The sequence below is a fragment of the Sus scrofa genome, chromosome 16, assembly GCF_000003025.6.
Source record: "Sus scrofa isolate TJ Tabasco breed Duroc chromosome 16, Sscrofa11.1, whole genome shotgun sequence".
Lineage (NCBI taxonomy): Eukaryota > Metazoa > Chordata > Mammalia > Artiodactyla > Suidae > Sus > Sus scrofa.
Genome location: NC_010458.4, coordinates 71,876,439 through 71,898,524, shown reverse-complemented (window position 1 = coordinate 71,898,524; position 22,086 = coordinate 71,876,439). Strand labels below are relative to the sequence as shown.

General features: G+C 52.9%; 1 protein-coding gene across 1 annotated transcript in view; it reads right to left on the bottom strand.

Moving 5' to 3' along the window:
* The window catches only part of ANXA6 (annexin A6), a 56,495-nt gene that overhangs the window by 15,199 nt on the left and 19,210 nt on the right, over positions 1-22,086 (bottom strand). The window contains 16 exon segments of the mRNA XM_005672613.3: positions 3,087-3,112; positions 3,115-3,139; positions 3,731-3,810; positions 4,588-4,678; positions 6,552-6,665; positions 7,292-7,386; positions 8,590-8,671; positions 10,400-10,478; positions 11,972-12,030; positions 13,275-13,397; positions 15,122-15,180; positions 16,513-16,608; positions 17,030-17,123; positions 17,946-18,002; positions 20,287-20,366; positions 21,562-21,652. Coding sequence (XP_005672670.3) covers positions 3,087-3,112; positions 3,115-3,139; positions 3,731-3,810; positions 4,588-4,678; positions 6,552-6,665; positions 7,292-7,386; positions 8,590-8,671; positions 10,400-10,478; positions 11,972-12,030; positions 13,275-13,397; positions 15,122-15,180; positions 16,513-16,608; positions 17,030-17,123; positions 17,946-18,002; positions 20,287-20,366; positions 21,562-21,652 — 1,251 coding nt within the window.

Below are 22,086 nucleotides of genomic sequence, written 5' to 3'. Positions count from 1 at the left end.
AAAAATAAACTCCAAATGGATTAAAGACCTAGATATAAGACCAGACACTATACAACTCTTAGAGGAAAACATAGGCCAAACACTCTCTGACATAAACCACAGCAACATCTTCTCAGATCCACCTCTCAGCGTATTGACAATAAAAACAAAAGTAAACAAATGGGACCTACTCAAACTTCAAAGTTTCTGCACAGCAAAGGAAACCCTAAACAAAACGAAAAGACAATCCACAAAATGGGAGAAAATCTTTGCAAGTGAATCGACTGACAAGGGATTCATCTCCAAAATTTATAAACACCTTCTGCAGCTCCATACCAAAAAAAAACCCCAAACAACCCCATCAAAAAATGGGCAGAAGATCTAAACAGAGTTCTCCAAAGAAGACATAGAGATGGCCAAAAAACACATGAGAAAATGTTCAACATCATTCATTATCAGAGAAATGCAAATCAAACCCACGATGAGGTACCACCTTACACCAGCCAGAATGGCTATCATCCAAAAGTCTACAAACAATAAGTGCTGGAGAGGGTGTGGAGAAAAAGGAACCCTAGTACACTGCTGGTGGGATTGTAAATTGGTGCAACCACTGTGGAAAAACAGTATGGAGATTCCTCAGAAAACTCAAAATAGAACTACCATTTGATCCAGCAATCCCACTCCTGGGCATCTATCCAGATAAAACCATGACTTGAAAAGACACATGTACTCCGATGTTCATTGCAGCACTCTTTTCAATAGCCAAGCTGTAAACAACCTAAATATCCATCGACAGAGGAGTGGATCAAGAAGATGTGGTATATATACACAATGGAATATTACTCAGCCATCAAAAAGAACGAAATACCAGCATTCTTAGCAACATGGATGGACCTAGAAATTCCCGTGCTAAGTGAAGTCAGCCATACAATGAGACACCAACATCAAATGCTTTCACTGACATGTGGCATCTGAAAAAAGGACAGACTGAACTTTGCAGAACAGATGTTGACTCACACATTGAAAAACTTATGGTCTCTGGAGGAGACAGTTTGGGGGGTGGGGGATGTGCTTGGGCTGTGGGATGGAAATTCTGTGAAATGAGACTGTTATGATCATTATACAACTAACAAATGTGATAAATTCATTTGAGTAATTTAAAAAAAAGGAAAAAAAAAAGATACCACATATAAGTGATAGCATATGATGTCTGTCTCTCACTAACTTCACTTAGCATGAGAATTTCTAGGTCCATCCATTATTTCATTCTTTTTCATGGCTGAGTAACATCAGGAATCCACTTTCATATATACTTTAGGAGGTAACTAGACTGATTGATATAATCTAAAATATTACCAATGATTATTACCAATGGGTTAAGAAGGGGGTTTTTGTTGTCTATTTTTTAAAGGTCTACAAAAAATAAGTATTATTGGAAGAACAATATTTCTAATAAGAAAAGAAGTCCACACTAAGATCAGGGTAGCAGCTATGAATCTGGAGAAGCAGCTGAGTGGGGCAGGGCCTGGCTCCGACTCCCTTCACTGCCTTCGCCCAGGTTCTCTCTCCCCACTTCTCTCCTGAAAGGTGGCGGCCAACAAGGCCCACCATTGCCCCCTGCTGGCAGCAGCTAGAAGCACGGCTTCATAGGTAGACCAGGCACCAAGTGAAACTCCCAGAAGGATGAATTTCGGGGCGGAGGGTGGATCTGGGGTGAGCTTTCTAGAGGAAACCAGGTTTAGAGACCCTCAAGAGCACAACAGGGCTGCTCAGAGTAGCACTTAAGAGATTCTGTTGAATCGGTGAAAGAAATGTGGCTTTAGCAAGCCAGGCTTTCCCAGGCTATGCACACCCATACTGCATCTGGAATTCCTTATCGCATTGGGACCCTGCAGCTTCTGACCACTGTATTCCAAACTTGGGGGGCGGGGGCCAACCAGATGCCAGCAGCTCCCTGGTTGGGCAGCTGCAGGGAAATTACTATCCTGGGTCCTGGAGAATATTAAATGGTTCTTAAGTACAGGTTTTGCAGTCAGGCTGGCCTGGGTTCAAATCACACCCTCACCATTTAGAAACTGTACCCATGGATAGATAAGGAAATTGAGTTTCCTCCAGTATGAAAAAGGGGGCATGTCAAAGCATACAACAGCCTCAGCATCAGAGTTAGTATTTAGTGCACATCCTAACAGTTCTGCAGCTGTCAGGTTACAGCTAAGGATCCTTTGGCTCAGACGGTGCTGGAACATTCCACACCTCTGTTGGTGGAGCTGAGAACAGGACTGGTGCCCCAATCCATCCACTGTAAAGGAAGGGGGCTGGTATCCATGCCCATAGGCTGCACCTGGCCAGGCCAGAGGGTGCTGGGAGCAAGGCATAGGTCAGTGGGGACGGTGCAGATGGCCTCAGCAGGGACTTCCCAGCCATGGGGACCCACAGGGGCAATGGATTTGGGGTTGTCCAACCTCCGTGAAAAGTTATCTCCAGATCTCAAGCTCACCAGCCTCAGGAACAGGGTAGAGACCCTAGAGAACCCCTGCTCCCCCATTCATTCAAAAGCAATATATACTGAGCACCAGCCATATGCTGCTCTGGACACATCGTGAACAAAACAAAGCCCCCAGCCCTGATGAACTCCCTTTAAAACTCCCTAATAAACAGAGACCTTTAGCACTCAAGCCCCCTTCCCAGCAAGCTTCCAGACCTGCTCCCTCTGGGTCAAGTCCACCTTGGCCACGGATCTGCTGTGTGACTTTCAGAAGTCACTCACCCTCTCTGGGCCTCTGTTTACCAACTATAACTGAGGGGTTTGACCTGGACAATCTTCAAGTCCCTTTCAGCTCTGAGGGTCTGGGGCTGGAGCCTAGTCTTCCCATAGGAAATGTCAGTAGGATCCACACCACTCTTGCAAGTCTCTTTCTAGAAGTTCTGGAACCTGTTCTAGTCTCACTTCTAAGGATGGAGAGGTTCAAGGGGTCCAGAGTCTAACCAGCCAGTAAACCAGCCGTGGCCCTTCCCCGCTCCCAGACAGCTAGGGCCTGGGAGGGACAGATGTCAACTGGAGTCACTGGGCAGGGGTTGGGGGGCACTGGGGGTGGCCGAGGTCTCACCTTGGCGTCTTCCTGGGCCGGGTCCGGTCTTCTCCTCCCTCCTCGCGGTTCCCCTGCAGCAGGACCAGCGAGAAACGTCAGCCCCCAAACCTCCACCCTCTCTGTCCCGCAGCAGCCACAGGAGCTCGCTCAGCCACTCGCTTCTCTGAACCCCCTCCCTCATCCGCGACAAGGGCACAATGACCCTGCCCTCGTAGGGTAGGCAGTCCTGAGCATGAACACAAATGCTGGGGACGCACGTCGCCCAAGGCCTGATCGGACACACGGAGCTTGGGACAACGGTGCATCAGGACCTTAGGCATCCGGCTACGAGAATTTAAGAGATGGTGACACACAGTCCTGGATGATGACACAGGGAAAGGTCATCCACATGGCTTCGTCCCGTCAGCTCGGGGGGCAAAAAAAGCCAGGCTAAGGGCAATCAAGGAGGGCTGCACAGAGAAGGTGGCACTAAGTCAGCTTTGGAAAGGGAACAGGGACAAGGCCTTGCACGAGGCAGTCACTGCCTCAGGGCCGAGACTCTGAGGACGACCCCTCTTCACCAGGAGAGCACTCCTAACTCCCGGCCCTTCCTGCAGCAACCCTCCCCTGACTCCCAGGAGCCCCAGAGGGCCAGGCTGGCCTGGGGCTCTGAATTCACCCACCGTGGCCAGAGAGATGAGAATCCTCTTGAAGTGGCCGGACGTGTCTGAGCTCAGAGCATCCTCCAGGGACTTGTGATAGTCTGGGACAGAGAAAGGGGGGCGAGCAGCGGCCAGATGAGAAGGACATGGCAGGGAGGGGGTCCTAGAAGCTCAGACTTAAGCCTGGGCAGGGGTGGCAGGATGGTGGGGGTGAAGGGATTTGTCATTGGCCCTTGGGGGTATCCGGCTACCCTGCCACTGGCTGTGACAGGGACGTGCCCATGGGGCCAGCCCCGCCCTCTGCTCTGGTCCTTGCTGAGATCTCAGTGCACCTCCCCTCCCCCATACCACAGCCTCCTGCCAGGAGTCGCTCCTGCCTTCCCTCCTGCCGGGCAGTCGCTGGACCCAAAGGCACAGCTCTCATGGTGTCACTCCCCTGCTCAGATTCTATATTTTAAAGCTGCCTCCCAGAGGAGAAGCTTAAACATTTTTCATGGATACTCAAGGTTCTTCAGAAAAATATGGAATCACTTGGTCAAAAATGAGGAAGTTCAAGATGGCGACAGCATAGCCACAACCAGGTACGGGGCCTGGTGAATGCAGGGCCCCGTGTGACTGCAGAGGCCACGCACCCATGAAGCCAGCCCCTCTCTCCAGCAGCCTGGGTGCTCTCTCTGCCCTCCCAGCAAAACACTCCCTACCTTCAAGCCTGTGTCCTGCTGGGACTCTGTCTGGGGCACCCTTTCCCCACAGAGCTGGGCATCCCCAAGGGGCTAATCAGAGCCTCACGGCCTGGGAGGAGGGAGGCTGGGCGGGGCTGTAGGGTGAGATCAGGAGCCGGGGGACCTGGCTTGTCTCCCCCTGCCTCCCACACTCACCCTCCTTATAGGCCTCGTTGATGGCCCGGATTTCGGCATTGGTCCGAGTGGCCAAGATTTCAATGAGAGCTTTTTCATCCGTGCCGGCTCCCTAGAAGGTCAAGGCGAAGACAGTGTGAACCACAGCTCTGACTCCCGTGCAGAAGACCCACGGGCCCTGGTCAAGGGGATTCTTGCTCCAAGAAACAGCCCAGGAGGTCAATGGCGCAGGCCAAGACTTACTGAATTTCCTCTTCACCCCCAGACGTGGCCCCTGGACCCGATCGTGGCACAATCAAGGCTGACCGTGCCAAGTGCGAGGATTTCCAGACCCTCGCAGAAGTGCTTTGGACCAAAAATTTTAAAAATAATAATAGGTGGTATACGGGTGAGTGTGTATATAGATGCTTATACATGTGTATACCTGAATATAAGTATTTATATATAAGTACATAAAAAGGGCAGAGGCCATGTACCACCAGGCAACAGGGATTGGCCCTCTGGGTGGGTGAGGGATCAGATAACTTCTGTTTTCTTTTCTGCTCTGTGTATGTGGTTTCAAGTTTCACGCTGAACACATATTTGACAGAAGAAAAATGCTCTGTGCTTTAAGGAAAACAAGAAGCTGTCTTTGTGTACATTTGGGTTTGATGGGTAATCAGTGGGCTGAGGCAGCTTACGGAGCCCATTACACGAAGGCCCCCGATGTGGGGGAGGGGAGGGAGGCAGACACGACTGTGGGTTGACTGATGAATGGATTCAAACATCTGTTAAATACCCACCAGTCACTGTGCAAGCTCCTGGGGCGATGACGATAAAACAAGGTCGGACATGTCCTCTGCCCTCGGTGGTCACTGCCCAGGGGTCCACCAGCCCTGGGTTCTCTGACCTGAAGGAGACCTTCAAGTCTCTACGCTTAAAAGCTGGCAGGTGGTGACAAAAGCTTTTTCCTCAGAGTGTCCCGAGACCCAAGGTCTAGCCCTATCCTTCCACGAATTCCATGTTTTGAAGTCATTCACTTTTTTGGTCCAGGAATTTTATTTCTTTTTCATTTTGTGCTTTTTAGGGCCACACTCATGGCATATGGAGGTTCCCAGGCTAGGGGTCAAATCAGAGCTACAACTGCCAGCCTACGCCACAGCCACAGCAATGTGGGATCCGAGCTGTGTCTGCGACCTACACCACAGCTCACAGCAACGCCGGACCCTTAACCCACTGAGAGAGGCCAGGGATGGAACCCGCAACCTCATGGTTCCTAATTGGATTTGTTTCTGCTGAGCCCCAAAGGGAACTCTCTGTCCAGGAATTTTATTTATTTATTTATTTTTATTTTATTTTATTTTATTTTTTTGTCTTTTTGTCTTTTCTAGGGCTGCTCCCACGGCATATGGAGGTTCCCAGGATAGGGGTCGAATCGGAGCAGTAGCCAGTGGCCTACACCAGAGCCACAGCAACGCAGGATCCGAGCTGCGTCTGCAACCTACGCCACAGCTCACGGCAACACCGGATCGTTAACCCACTGAGAGAGGCCAGGAATCGAACCTGCAACCTCATGGCTCCCAGTCAGATTCAATAACCACTGAGCCACGACGGGAACTCCCTGTCCAGGAATTTTAAAAGGACAATCATCTCAACTTGCTCTGCCCAGGCAATGTCTGTTCTCCTCTTAATCCTTAAGGCACCGAAAGCTGTAGTGTTGTTATGTGGTTGTCAAGTCAGGCTCCAGAGTCAGACAGACTTGGTGCAAATTTCAGCTCAGCCGCTTGGGACTTTGACCAAACGAGTTAAGCCCTAAGCCTCAGTTTCCTCATTTGTAAAACAGGGACCTAAGAGAAGCCTTGCGTCATGGGTTGACGAGTCACTGCGCTAATAGACTGAGCCCAAGATAAGTGGGGAAGAGGCTCTACCAAGAAGCTACGACCAACACACCTGTGGCTCCAGCACCTGCACAGAAAGGCCCCCCGTCCCCTGGTGCCCACCCTTACCTCCATGGCCTTCTTCAACTGCTTGGCATCGTAATGGGCTGGTGGCATCATAAGTCCCAGAATCAGCCTTGCCAGGTCTCCAGAGAGCTCGGACTTGAGGTCAACCATCAGGTCCTGCAAAGGGCAGAGCCGAGGTCACACCAACATCAGCACTTGCCCCCATGTGACCCGGGACAGACAGGAAGGAGACACGGAACGAGAAAATGGGGCTCCCTCTGGATGCGGGGATCGTGGGAGCCTGTGTCTGCCTGGGCTGAGGCTGGGTTCACTCTTTAGAGGAAACCAAAGAGGGTTATGGAAAAACCAAGCAGAGGAATACCGCTCTCCGTGTGGGGAGGAGGCAGGGAGGCAAGGGGGCAGGGGGAAACCTGCCTGGAAAACGGGATGCCACTAAGACACAGGCGTCCCTGACACTCAGCCTTTTGGCCCCGAAGCCGCTCTGCGCAGAGGAAACTGCTGCTGAATGTGCTACGTGAAAACACCTCACATCCCTGACCTCGGCCCCAAGTGGAGCCAGTCACACATGCTGCTGATCACAAGGAACAGGCTGGGGGCAGGAGGGGAGGCGGAGGGCAGGTGGGTGTGCAGGGAGCCCAAACCAGGGCTGGAGACACTCCAAGAACGCGTGGCCACAGGGGGTCCCGCCGCCGTGAAGACCCAGTGCAGAGCTGGCCGCGATGGGCCGGGCTCCTTTGGAGAAGCGCGGAAGCGGGGTCTGGGGCCCGGGTGGGGGCCCTTACCCGGCCGAAGTGAGACTTGAAGGTCTGGCGGATCTGCTGCCGCTGGGCGTTGCTGCGGCGCGTGACGATGTCGATGATGGTGTCCTCGTCAGTTCCTGAGTCCCCAAAGCCACAGTTGAGAGGAAGGCCTTGGCCCGGGCTCCCCCACCTCTCCCAGTGACAGACCCCTCCATCTTTGTCGGGGGAGAGGCCGGGCCAAGCCCCCGCAGGGCCTCGCTTCTGGCCCAAGCCACCAACGTCCCCTGGATTCCTTCCTGCGCTTCCTTCTGCTGTGTCACTGGTTTAGAAAGAACGACCCTTGGGGGAGCAGGGAGCACTGGGTTCAGAGCCAGGGCCTGAGTTCTAGTCCTGGCTCTGGCAATGGCTGCCCCTTGGGCAAGTCCCCTCCCCTTCGGGGACTTGAGTTCCATACTTGCATCATGAAGAGGCTGGAGGGGTTACTAAGGGGTCCTTCCAACCCGACGATCTAGGTCTCACTGGGGACCCTATGTCCTTTCTCTGTAACTCCCTGAGAGCTGGACCTCAAGTCCCTCCCGCCGCAGCAGGTTGACTCCGGACGGCAGCAGGGTACCACTTCCTGCCTCTCAGATCAATGCCATCAACTTCAGACCTGGCACAGGACTTGATCTTTCCAGAGCATCTCACCCCTGTCACTTTGCCGTCCCAGATGTGCTTGGGAGATGTTACTGCTCCCACAAGACAAAGGAAGAGGAGGTCGCGAAGGCAAAGGACATAACCCAAGGTCCCGTGGGAAGCACTGCTACACAGATGGGGGGAGAGGGCAGTAGACCCAAACCCGGGTGCTCTGTCCCCGGTGGCCTTCCTGAGGACTGGCCACCCGCCTCCAGGCGGGAAGGACCACCGGGGCTCAATGGAGGCCTGGACATGGGTGACCAGCAGGGGGCGCTCCCACTCCAGAATTGGGGCTCTTGGATCCCAGGGGCCACATCCTTTATTTCATGCATGGGTTACACTGAGATCCAGGTGGCTTATGAGACTTGTGCAAAGTCACAGGGTGAGTCAGCAGCAAAGCCAGAGAAAAAAAATCTTATGTCTCATCACCTCATACTTTCTTCTGCATCAGGGCCTGGGAACATCTTCGTCTCTCTGGGAAGGTTCCTGATAAATCCCCCTCATTCCCCTGCTCCCTCTACTCTATGGAGCCAAAGGTGACAGTGCGCTGGAGACTCCAAAGTCCCCAGTTTGAGGCCTCAGTTCTTGCCCCTGCCAAGCCCATCACCAGACCTGCCACTCTCGCTGCCCCAGAGGCCATCTGGCCCCTTCCACATGCCCCTTACCAAGTCCCTTCATGGCTTTCCGCAAGGCTTTGGCATCTGCGTCAGGATTGAAGTCCCCAGCTGGGTGCACGGTGCCTTTCAGCTGCAAGAAGCAGAAAGCGACTCAGGAGGTGTCTGGAGGCCCCCCGGGGGCCAGGCCAAGAGAGGAGCATGCGAGGGAGGGGAGGCTTCCCCAGGGGCCCCAAACCAAGCAGCTTGGGGCGGGGGTGGGGGAAGAGGCGGGGGTCAAGGCACAGCAGACAGAGACCGCCCCAGAGCTGAGAGGAGGAGCGAGACGGACTCAAGCCTGGGGACAGGGCAAGTGCAGTCAAGAGGAGAGTGGTCCTGCCCCCAAGAGGCAGCTCTGGCCCAGCTCCATGGGGGCCGCCCCAGTTCCCCAGAAGCCTGCCCTGTCCCCGCGGCCCTCCTGCCTCTTAGAGAAACGCTCTCTCGGAAAAGGCACCCGAAATGGTCTGAAACACCAGAGAGAATTACCCAAATTTCAGTCCCTCTGAAACGACCTTCATAATGTTTCCCATTTTGTACACACCCTACGCTATTTCCTAATACTCGCACTTAATTCCGCTTCTTTCCTGTTTGACGCAAATGCATTCCTTTGGAAGGGCATTTAAATGCTCCTAGAGGGCAATGATTTAGGTCCATTTTGGTCTGGAATATGTCCCGAGGGCCTCCAGCGATGCCTGCCACAGGAGGAAGCACTGGAAAAATATCTGCTCAATGAATGAATGAATGAAAATGACTTTACGTAACTATCATGAAGAGAAAGTTGGTGTCATGCACCTTCGACAGACAATGACTCGTGAAAATAAATGTCATAAAAACCAAAAAAAAACAAAAACAAAAAACAAAACAAAAACCACCCCAAAACCCATGTTTTCAAATAGCACCAAATTTCACAAGGCATCATGGCTTGCCAAAAGCTCTACACCTGAAGCTAGCTCTCTCAGCTCTTTCTGAAAAAGGAAAACCCGCGAACGGGGAGGGATGTGGCACCAAACTGGGACTCCCTCTGTGACATTGGCAATAAGGCTAATGACACTGAAGCAGAGTGGCTTTCCCACGAGGGGCGGTTCAGTGTTCTGTAATGCCATGGCAGCCCTCCCACCAAATCGCCTCATTTCTCATATGACCTAAGATCTTCTGCAATGACAGCTCTTGTCTGATACTGGGACACGCTGTCCCAGAGCCGCAGAGCACAGGAGGACACCCAGACTTCCAGGTCTAACACCCTCATTTTAGAGATGGAGACAGAGAGAGATGGGGCCTGCCAAAGGTGGCACTGCAAGGGAGAAACAGAGTCCTTACGTTTCAAATATTTTTGTAGGGGCCAAGGGCTACCACTCCCTGGACTGCGCTGCCCTGAGTACTTCTGTGAAATCTTTCCTTCTTGCCCCTTGTGGACCCTGGGTCCGAGGAATGGTCAGGACAACCAAGAATCCTCCAGTGCCCCCATGGGTGCCCATCTGTTCTCAGCTTCCGTGCCTCCAAAACTCGAACTGTTAGACCCGGGGATGGGCTAGGCCCTTCCATGGGACCAAGCAGGTCTCCACTCGGCAAGGCCTGTTAGTAGTTAGTGGGCCAGAACACTTTCCAGCGGGTTAAGAGGTTAATGCAGGAATCAGCGGCCTTCACCACAGAGCTGGCCAGCCCAACGATCCATCCCTCCAGGGAGAACAGGAAGCTTCAAGACGTGACACTCAATGTCTCGGGTTGGCCACCAGGGGGCAGCTGGGTGCCAACCAGAGCAGCAGGAAGGTGCGTGCAGAAGAGTGGAAGCTTGGGCTCAAGCGGGAGGTGGGGAGGCTCTGACCTCTACTCGGGCCACTGCACTAAGCTCCCACATCTGATAGGCCACCTGCGCTGCCTCCGGGAAGAACTGGCCAGCAGCACTGGAATGGAGGGGGTTAGGGAGAGGATGGGGGAAGGTCACCGTGGGCAAAACTCCACCCGTGCCACACACACACACACCCCAACACAAACACACCCCCACACTCTAATCCATCTCGCTCTGTCTTCTCTCCAGCCTGGCCTCACCCTTCCCCGGAGCCCTCCACGTCCGAGAACCTTCTACTCTCTTACCTTGCTGGCCCAGGTCCCATGCAGGAGAGGATTGCTCCAATCCTTTGACCTCCCCTTTCCTCTTTATTTTTAAAAAATTTTTTTTTCTCTCTTTTTTAGGGCCGCACCCGCAGCATATGGAGGTTCCCAGGCTAGGGGTCTAATCGGAGCTGTAGCTGCCAGCCCACGCCACAGCCACAGCAATGCCAGATCTGAGCCGCATCTGCAACCTACACCACAGCTCACGGCAATGCGGGATCCTTTACCCACTGAGCGAGGCCAGGGATCGAACCCGCAACCTCATGGATACTAGTCAGATTCGTTAACCACTGAGTACAATGGGAACTCCCCCTTTCCTCTTTATAATGTGAGTCACTTCTGTGCAAGTCTCCCCTCCCAAACATGTCCGTGACCAGCTTCCAGCCATGCCGTCTCTACCTCTCCTCCTGCAAAGCACCTGGGCCCATCAGTCACTCAGGAAATGCCTGCCGAAATGATACAGCCCTGGGGACCTCACTAAAGGCAAACAGGAGGCTCTCAGCCCCAAATGAACTGGATCCTTTTAAGTCCCAGAGAAGGGAACTCAGAGTACCTGCAGTTCCCTTCCTGGCACACAAATCTGGTCAAGTCATGTCCCTCCATGGCTCTCTGCTATACTCAGGCCAGGCTCACCTGCCAGGAGGTGGCTCCAGGCCCTGGCCTCCCTTTGGCCTCATTTTTCTCCCCGGCACCCGACAAAGCTGTGACTTCGGTGATAAAAACGAACCAGGCTGTGCCTTCTCACCTTTAGGCTCTCTCTCCACCCCAAACACCTTCCCCTTCCTCTCTGGGTCTCTCATCTCCGGGAGCCTCCCTGTCTGGCATGAAGATCTGCACGCACTCCCAGGAGCCCTGAGGCGCGCCTGGCTCTGTACATCTTTCTCGGCCAGAGGATTCCTCACCCTCTTGCCCCACATGGAGAGTCCTTAATACAGAGGTGCTAAACGAGCAACCTGCACAGGCATCTGTATTTATTCCGTTTAATACGTGATGAACGAAGAAGTAGCTCTGGAGTACGTAGCAAAGCCTAAACCTTCACATTCTGATTCCTGGGCCAGACCCCTGGGGCTGGTTTTCCAATTTGCAGGAGGAGATACCTCCAGGTACGGGGGACCACACTCGTGTGCACATTCAGACACTCAGGCGTTCACGGGCGCAGGGCTCCTGCCTCCGAGCAAGTCCCAAGCCCATCCAATGCAACCATCCTTCAGGAGGCGGCCAGGAGAACCCTGACCAGCCACACCTGAGGCCACACCCTCCAGCCTGGGGCCAGGAGGCCACTTACTCATCGTCTCCCCCACACAGCTTCAGAAGCGCCTTCTTGTATTCTCCAGAGGTGTCATTCTGGGGGAGAAAGAGAGAAAGGTGACCCTGTCTCCCTGCCAGCCCTGGGATCCTCGCAGACAAGAAGGGATGCTTCCTGCATTGCCTGGTACAGGGGGAGGCTGACCATGGATTCCTAACAGCTCTGACTTGCCTCCTGTCTAGACAGGACTGAGACCCAATGCATTTAACAACGGGCTCTCCGGGGGAAAAAAAAAAAAAAAAGCCCAGCTTTGCAGCATCTGCCAATTTCTGTGGTGTAAGTAGTTGCAAGGAACAATTCCAAGCGACCAATATGACTTCGCTGAACATGGAACTAGTAAGAGATGACTGCCTGCTACTCAGCTTTCCACGACAGATGCACGAAGAAAGCATCCTTGCGCTGTCCATCTGACTGCGGCAGCCCAGACCCAACGGGAGGATCCAGGGGAAAATAACTGGCAACTCACAAATAACCTGTGAACATAAAGGCCTGCTTTACGCCACAGAATTTAAGTTTACAAGGAAAAAAAAAAAAAAGAAGAAACGCGTTCTCAAGCCAGCATGAGCAGCCCCAGTTCAGCCCTCCTGCCGCCAGATAACCCCCAGCTCCCCCCTCTAAAGTGAAATAGTGCATGAAAAGAGGGCCCCCTGAACAAAAGCACTGGGAAATGCCAAAACCAAACAAACAAATGTACATCTGATAGACAGGGCGTATTCTAGGTCCTTCCTGGAGCCTTGTAATGGACATACCATAGACTGTGAGAAGCTCCGAGATAAAGAAACCGACTTATCTTTGCTCCTTTTAGTTTTATCCGAACATTTTCCTACGGGACATTTTTGCACTTAATGCCTAGACGGTTCCTCTTTGGACATACACTTTGGGGGGCACGGCTTGAACTCTGAAAACTTCAGCCCACTCACCCCAAACAAGTAGAAACCATCCAGCTCTACACCTGTTCTCTTCACCAAGTCTCATGGGCTGGATGGCCCAGGGTCACTGCCTGGCCCAGGGCTAGCAGGTCCCACAGGAACCCTCCTGGGCATTCTTTAGTGTGTCCCACTGCTTCCAGGGGTCTGACCTCCCCCTGCCCCGAGGGCAGCATCCTCATCCTGGACTCGGCTTCCTGTCCTTCATGACCCAGCCCTGCCTTCCTCTAAAGAGGGGCCTCACGTCTTACAAGCGCCATGGACACTTGGCCTTCAACTCCCCGAAGGTGCCACTGGCAGGGGCTCCTGGAATTCCCACGAGACGCCCAGCCCTCTCCATCCCGTCAGCGCCTCACCTTGATCATGCTGTACAGGGACTTTTCATACTTGGTCCGGAATATCTCCCGGATGTCCAGCATGTCCAGCTCGCTGCGCGAGACCATGATGCGAATCAGGGTGTTGTCCCGAGTCCCCAGGCCCTGCAGGACCAGTGCACACAGGGGCGGAGAGTGAGAGGAGGCTGGAGTGCGGACAGCCCCCGGCTCCACTGCAAATCCACCCTTTGTAAGAAGATATTAACACGAAGAAAAAAGAAGCAGGACACTGCCAATGCCTTGAAGCCCGTGGTACGTCCCTCTGCTTTTCTTGCTGTCCTCCCACGGCCCGTCCTGCCCATCCCTGATGTGCCTTATTATAACTTTACCTAGAGTTCCTGTTGTCGCTCAGCAGAAATGAACCTGACTAGCATCCATGAGGATGCAGGTTCGATCCCTGGGCTCGCTTAGTGGGTTAAGGATCCGGTGTTGCCGCGAGCTGGGGTGTAGGTCACAGACACGGCTCACATCTGGTGTGGCTGTGGCTGTGACGCAGGCTGGCAGCTGTAGCTCTGATATGACCCCTAGCCTGGGAACCTCCATCCACCGCGGGTGCCGCAGCCCATTTGGAACTCTGTAAATAAATATATCCACATTTCTTCTTCCACGCTACTCCTGAGGGACACTCCTGGGGGATCGGTTCTGGTTTCACAGTATGAACGATACTGCTGTGCGCATTTATGAACGCATCGCACAGGCAAACATCTCTGCAGGGCCAAGCGGTCCCGCTCAGTATGGCACTGGAAGACACAGCATGGGCTACTGTCCACTGGCACTCAGGGGACGGCCACGCAGGGCTCTTGGGCCTCTGGCAATAAACAACTGTGTTCATTGACAATGGCACGCTTTGGAAATGACATCCGTTTCTGGGTCATCTGTGTAAAGTCCTGGGAAGCGATATTCTCAGTCGATGCCTCGAATGGAATCGCCTGGGTCTTGGGGATAAACATCACGAGACTCAGCAGAGCCCACAGCGAAGGTTTTTACCTACTTACATATGCTGTGTATAAATATTCTGGTTAATTAAGTTTTTTCTTTTTGTTGTTGTTGTTGTTGGCTTTTTTTTTTATGGCCAGACCCTCAGCACATGGAGGTTCCCAGGCTAGGGGTCCAAGTGGAGCTGCAGCTTCCATCCTATGCCGCAGCCACAGCAATGCGGGATCTGACCCGCATCTTCAACCTACACCATGGCTCACAGCAACATGGATCCTTAACCCACCAATCGATGCCAGGGATCAAACCTGAGTCCTCATGGATGCTAGTCGGGTTCGGTAACGCTGCGCCACGACAGAAACTCCTTTTTTTTTTTTTTTTTTTTTTAAAAAACAGGGTCACACCGCGGCGTATGGAAGTTCCCAGGCTAGGGGTTGAATTGGAACTGCATTTGCCAGCCTACAGCATAGCGATGGCAACACTGGATCTGAGCTGCGTCTGTGACCCATGCTGAAGCTTGTGGCAACGCCAGATCCTTAACCCACTGAGCAAGGCTAGGGATCAAACCCACATCCTCACAGAGATAACACTGGGTCCTTTGCACTGAGCCACAATGGGGACTCCAATTAGTATTTTTCAAAAGCATGGGCTCCCAACCCATCTGGCTGGCTGGATCTCATCAATCATGAGGTCAGGACAGGTATTTGGGTGGGAAGGTGTGTGACCAGGCAGCACCTCTTGCTCTGGAGCTTGCCTGAGCAAAGTGCCACCACTCTGTCCTGTGACCCATGTTTTGTGGGCTCTCTTTGGCCAATGAATGCTCCCTCAAGAATTTGCCAGAGGGTCCCCACTGTGGGACGATCCCAACTTTGCTCCCATCAAACCCCACTACGCACCTTCATAGCCTTGAAGAGCCTTTCAGCAAAATACTCCGGGGTGCTCCGGATACACTTCACTGAGAAGAGGGGGGAAGAGGTTGTTATTCCGGTTGCCTTGGAAGGACAATGCAGTGGCCTGAGCCCTGCTTTGCTTCCATTCCTTGGGGGCTACCAAGCTGAAACCTGGGAAGGACCCTGGCTCCTGATACCATAGAGTCTCAGAGCACCTCAGACCCATCCCCACTTTTATCATCAACCCAGGGGACAGAGAAACCAGAAAATGGGCCTGTTGTAATGTGGGAAGTGCCCCACAAAGACGCACTCATCTTCTCCTAGTCCTTTGGGGTTTCACAGGGAACGGGGCCAGGTGGGGAAGCAGCTGGGGTGGGGCTGGGAAAGGTGTTCCTGAGATTCTGCTCCAACAGAAAGGTATGGGCTGAACCTCTGGATCTTGCTGGCAAGAGCGGGCCAGGCTGCTTGACATCGGGTTGGTAGGGCACAGCTCTGGGTGGGAAGATGAAGGCTGGGCCATAGCTCTTCCCCAGGGAACACAGGGACATAACCTACCCCAGACCCAGACATGCTGGCTCCTGGGATGTGTGGCTTGTAAGCAGACAATCTGGTTTTCTCCTTCCTACCCCCGTACCATGAAACTCCCCCTTTCCATTCTTGGTCCCTTGTTCCTGGGCCAGACTCCCAGAATTCCCTGGGAATGCAGTATCAGGATGCAGCAGGTCAGGCAGTCTACTCCTTGCCCCCATTCATCAGATGAGGAAACTGAGGCCCAGGGAGCCTAAGTGACTTATGCTCCAAATCCACAGTAGATTTGGGCAGAAACTGGCACAACGTTGCAAATCAACTATACTCTAATTAAATACATATAATAAAAAAGAAGTGTGAAGCAAGTGACCCCCAACGAACAAACCCAGCGGATGTGGGAGAAGCCTGGGGTTTGAATCTGGACCTCACCACGGACGAGTCAGCTCCTGGCAGCAGTCATGACAAAACTACCCCCTTGGCCAGGACCTGGCCTCTGTGGGATGTAGTTTCCTCGATGTGAAATGGACACAATGTCTGTACCTACTGATGTGTCGTTTTTAAAAAGGAAGCACTCAGTACAGCACCGGCACACAGGAGAGGCTTTACAAAACCCACTCTCCTGATCACTGCTTCCCAACCCCTGCCCGTGCTCTTTCTCACCCTCCCACGTGCCACAGAGGAAGGAGTGGGGGGCCGTCAGTACCTGAGACTCGATTCCCCGCCCCAGGCCTCTGCCACGCTGCCCCCATTACAATTCATGGCCCTTCTGCTTTCCTCCTTCCCATCTCCACATCTTTCAATTGCCCTGGTTCCTGGGCCAGAATCTGTGAATCCCTCAAAGGCCCCGGGAAGGCAGCGTCAGGACGTACCTACAGCCAGCATCAGCTTCTCGAAGTCCCCGGACAGCTCCCCGCGGATGCTGGCTTCGATCGGCTTCCCTGTGGTCTTCAGGTACTCGTCAAACACTGAGTCAGACAGAGAGACGGGGGGAGGGGGTCGAGAGTGCCCCCCACAACACTGGGAGGAACAAGGATTTCAGAAGGGCAGGCGCCATGGCTGGGACTGGAGTGTCACCACGAAGGTAGGGAGGTGGAAGGGGACATGGCAGGGAGGTCGCACACAATCAGCCACCGTGCAGCCTCGCCGCATCTGCTGCGAGGGGGCTGCGTACGCCTCCCGCTCCCCAGGAAGACAGGACTGGTACCGAGATGGAGCAGCTGAACATCCCGTTAATGACACGGGTGACAAACCACGGTCGCACGAAATCAGGACTAGTGTTTGGATTGTGGATGAAGCAGCTGTCAGGCTCCATGAGCAGAAAAGGAAGAGAGAGGAAATCCTGGCACCACCCCATGAGGGCAGCTGCAGGGCTTCTCTGGAGCTTACCCAGCCGAAGATGCTGCTTGCTGCGATTTCCCAAAATGTAAATGAACTGGGCTTCATCTGTTCCCCATTTCAGTTCCCCTGCCTCATACAGGTCCTGAAGGGGAAGAAGTGGGACGTCGCTAAAAGAAGAAACTTCAGGAGATAGAACTTTATCTTCCAAGCCACTCAGAACTGCTGCCAGATCCCTGAACATGTCAGCAACTGGTAGCCCCAGGACCTTTGCATATGCCCGAATAGATTTCTCCCTTTCTTTCTAGGGGAACTCCTACTCCGTCTTCAGGGACAGATTAAGCATCCCATTTATTCTCAAAGTGCTTCCTGATGTCCCCAGGCAGAGTTCTTTCTCTCTCCGTCTTCCAGGTTCCCTCAGCTTTGTCTCTTGATAGCTTTGATCCAGTATCTATTATAATATGTATATGCCTGGCTCCCCACTATCACCTGGGCATCTCAAGAACAGGAATTTTGTCTTACTTTCTCAGTATCTACCCCTGCAGTGTTACTGGCACACGCTCAGAACACCTGGCACGTATGCTATATCCATAGAAAAGGTGTCTGTGTGATTCACACATGCCTGTCTCTCCCCAGTACTGTCTGACTCTGTTCCCTTGGGATTCCCCACTGCTTGGCAGAATGCCTGGCCCATAGAGAGTGTTCAATTAAATATGCATTAAGTGAATGAATAAATGACGTGCAAATGATGAACACGCCAGAATACATCTCACCAACTTCACATATGTTGGTGCCCCTTTGAAAGACACATAAAACTTAAATCCTTTCTTTGACCAAGCACCGTATAAACGATGGCTACGAGTCAGTTATTTCTGGTAGTTGATGCAAATTACTTCTCCTCCCCAGATGCGCGACCTCTCTTCTCTCTCGGGCTGCCTCACTGTGTATCTCCCCGGTGCCTGTTTACCTGGACGTCCTGGTGCACCAAGTCCTCGCTCACGACGTCATCCTCCTCCCTGGTTCCCTGGGCAGAGAGACAAGGGACATGCGGTTCAAATACCAGAGCCGGGGTGGGGGGGAGCCTAGATGCCCGTGTTGGAGACCGAAAACAGGGGTGGCCTAGAAGTGTCTGCGAGAAGGGACTTGCAGCTGCCCCTGGATCAAGACCACGGCGTCTATTTTGCAGGCAATCATTGGCTTCTCCCTTCATCCTTGAAGCTTGGACCAAACAGAGAGGGCTGAGAATCAGAAAGTCTTTCCAGGTGTCCCCATCCCAGAGGAAGCAGAGCCTTGTACTGGGGAACATCCCTGAGGACAGGACCCCGCCACAAGTCCCAGCACGGCCCACGATGTCCTCCAACAATATCACAGGAGTAAAAGGTCCGTATATTTGCATTCTATTAGGGGATCCCATATCTTTTTTTTTTTTTTTTGTCTTTTCTAGGGCCTCTCCCATGGCATATGGAGGTTCCCAGGCTAGGGGTCTAATCAGAGCTGTTGCTGCCAGCCTACACCAGAGCCACAGCAACATCAGATCTGAGCCCCATCTGCAACCTACACCACAGCTCACAGCAACGCCAGATCCTTAACCCACTGAGCGAGGCCAGGGATCGAACCCGCAACCTCATGGTTCCTAGTTGAATTCATTTCCACTGCGCCACAATAGGAACTCCTTTTTTTTTTTTTTTTTTTTTTTAAGGCTACACTTGCAGCGTATGGAAGTTCCCAGGCTAGTGGTTGAATTGAAGCTGCATCTGCAGCCCACGCCACAGCCACAGCAACACTGGATCCAAGCTGAGTCTGTGACCTATACTGCCGCTTTTGGTAATGCCAGATCCTTAACCCGCTGAGGGGCTGCCATATTTTAGCCCTAAGAATTCACCAGTGAGGATTTGAGACGGGGGCCCTGAGATCTGAGCGCACAAGCTGTCAAGCTTCCAAATCCTATTGCTGCTCCTGTTGCTCTGCCCACATCCTATGCCCCAGGGGACAGAGGAGGTTACTGACCAGCCAGGGGCAGCCCAGCTGGGCCCCTAGGTTATGTGGCAGAGGTCAAGCCTAAGCTTATCTCCTCTTCCCCCGGGATTGTGCACTTCAGGATCTCAAACCCTCTGGCTCTCTTTGGGACTGAACCTCGGGAGACAGAGCGGGCACGCTTAGGATCTGTGCCACTCACCACCCCCTAGATGGTGTAGATGTTGAGATGGCCACATCCCTGACTCCTAGGTATAGGCTAGAACGCTCCTGCCCGGAACAGACACTTTGAAAATAAGGGCAAAGATCTTGCCTTCCCATCTCTACAGTTTCTCCTGATAATCCCCCAGCTACTTAGTATGGGATGTGGATTTTTGTGGGAACGGGAGGAAGAGAACTGGGAGCACCTGCTATAAAATGGGGGCGGGGCGGGGGGCGGAGTCAAAGAAACCAAGAGGTGGCCTCATTTACATACAGAGCTTTCCAAGCTCCAGGGTCCTTGGAGCTTCAAGGCCTATTCCCAGGAGGTCCGAGGTCAGAGAGGTTCTGGTGGGACTGGCCAGGTGGAGGGGACATGGCAGCGGAGGATGTGTTTCCAGCCACTGCAGCTGTGCAGAATGCAAGCCTGCCACTGCCAGAACTTTAGATTATTCAAAGGAATCCAAAGATCTGGTTTTGAGCATCATCTCTCAAGTTTTAAACATGAGCAACTAACTCCAAGGTTTTTGTTTTTTTTTGTTTTTTTTTTGTAAAAAATCTATTTATGGGAAAATGAACAAAGGAAAACACCCAGCTTGGCAGGTGGAATTCAGCCATGGACACCAGCCTCTTGGGCTCTTTTTCATGTGCACCTTGGGTGGGAGGGAGGAGCAGGGCTTTGCTCTGGGGGAAGCGATGCAGGCAGCCCCCGCGATGCTGTGCCCTTGCTGGCATCCGCAGGTAGGTGCAGGGGCTGGGGAAGCCACGGCGGGAGGGGGGCTGGAGAAGAGGGGGAAAGGGCGCATGTGGGGGGAGAAAGGATGAAACAGGAGAGAATATTCCTGAGCATGAGAGAGGGTGTGCAAGGGGCTGCACCAGCTTGTGCAAACCACAGGGGACAGAATAGACCCTGGACGCTCAGATTCTATACCCAGGTGAGTCAGGGAAAAACCATCTCAAGTTTGAGGATAAAATGGGCAGTGGTGGAGGGGTGGCCACAGAACACAATGAGGCCTTGACACCTGAGGAGCCAGCTGAGGAGCCCCTCACCCACCTGGGCCACCCTGTCTGGGGGCACAGGGATAAGGTGCTCTGAACTCTGGCAGAGCACGGGGAGGGTTCCAAGGTGGACCCACCTGCAGGAGGACCACGAGCATCTTCTGGAAATGGCCAGAGGTGTCCCCAATGACATCAGCCTCCAGGTCTCGCTCATAGGCTGCAGGGAAGGAACACAGGCTCTAGTCCCATCCCCAGGACACCCTGAGGATCCAGGATAAAAGTTCCTGCTGCCCCTAAAATGATCAGGTAATTGTTATAAATCCCAAAACCCAGGCTCCATGACGGCCATAGCAAGACCCAGGGTGTGTTTGCACAGTTCTCTGTACTGACCTAAGACACGGGGCAACAGGAACCTGCCACTTCTCTCTACCCCCGATCTGAGCCGTCCTACTCTGGATGCAGTCGTGTCACTCACCTGGACAGTGGCTACAGCCTCTGCCTGTTCCCTCTGCTTCCGCAATTTGCAGCAGCACAGGTGACTGTCTCAGAGCCCATGCTGATCACGGGCTCCCCTGCTTTCCCATTAGGCTTGGGACCCAGCCTCCTGTGTGATGCTGCCCTGCCCTCTGCTGCTCTAGCCCCACACTGGATGCTGAACTCATTCTGCTCCAGGGCCTTTGGACTTGCCGTCCCCTCTCCCGCCAGTTCTTCTCCCTACTCCGTATACAGCTGGCTCCTCATTTCCTCCAAAGCCAGGCTTCCCAACCACCTGCCTGAAGCACATCCTCCCCAGTTAAAGCACATGCTGACTTTGTGTTTGTTTCCTTCGTAACTCTTCAGCATGTTTACTCGTTTACCTGTTGATTGTCTAGATCCCTTGTTACCTCATTAACCTAGAAGCTCTCAGACTCATATATATATATATATAGTCTTGGGACCATGTGGGTTTTACCCACACGGAATCCTGAGAACCCAGCACCCTGTCCAGCACAGAGCAGGTACTTATCGGATGGACAGATGGATGGATGGGCAGATCGGAGGGAAGGAGGAAAAGGGATGGATATAGAGTCGTAGGGTCCCTAATCTTTTTTTTTTTTTTGATTTTTAGGGCTATACCCATGACATATGGAGGTTCCCAGGCTAGGAGTCCAACTGGAGCTACAGCTGTCAGCCTACTCCACAGCCACAGCAACACCAGATCCAAGCCGAGTCTGTGACCTACACCACAGCTCACAGCAATGACGGATCCTTAACCCACTGAGCGAGGCCAGGGATTGAACCTGCAACCTCACAGTTCCTAGTCGGATTTATTTCCATTGTGCTGCGATGGGACCTCCGTGGGTCCCTAATCTTGAGATCACCCTCATTATATATCTGAAAAACCTTGACTGGCCCCCTCCTGCCCATCTCACCATCTTTGTATGCTGCCACCAGCTGGTGGATCTGCTCGTTGGTCCGGGAGGCCAAGATCTCAGTGAGACACTTCTCATCAGTACCAATGCCCTGGGGGGAGAGAAGGGGCACAGGAGTGAAGGGATGGGATGGGAGGCTACCTGCTGCGAGCTGGGAACCTGGGGTGGCCAGAGCTAGGACAGCCCCAGGCCGCAGGTAACTGTGACCACAGCTCTTAGGCACCAATCCTGAGCTGCTACCCCAAGAATCAAAAGACAAGGGTTCTGGTCCTGCCTCTGCCTGCAGCTTTCTTTGTGATTACTTGCTAAAAAAAAAAAAAAACTCTTTTATCTTTCTGGGCCTCAGTTTTCTCATCTATAAAATGGGGATTATTCTAGTTGCTCCGCTGAACTCGTGGGAAGAATAAACTCTTACAGAGCTAAGTTTATTAGCCTATGAAACAAATTCATGTTTCATAGCTCATCTGAGGCAAAGATCATAGCACTTCATAAACTCTAAGGTGCTAAGTATACTCTAGGGCTTTT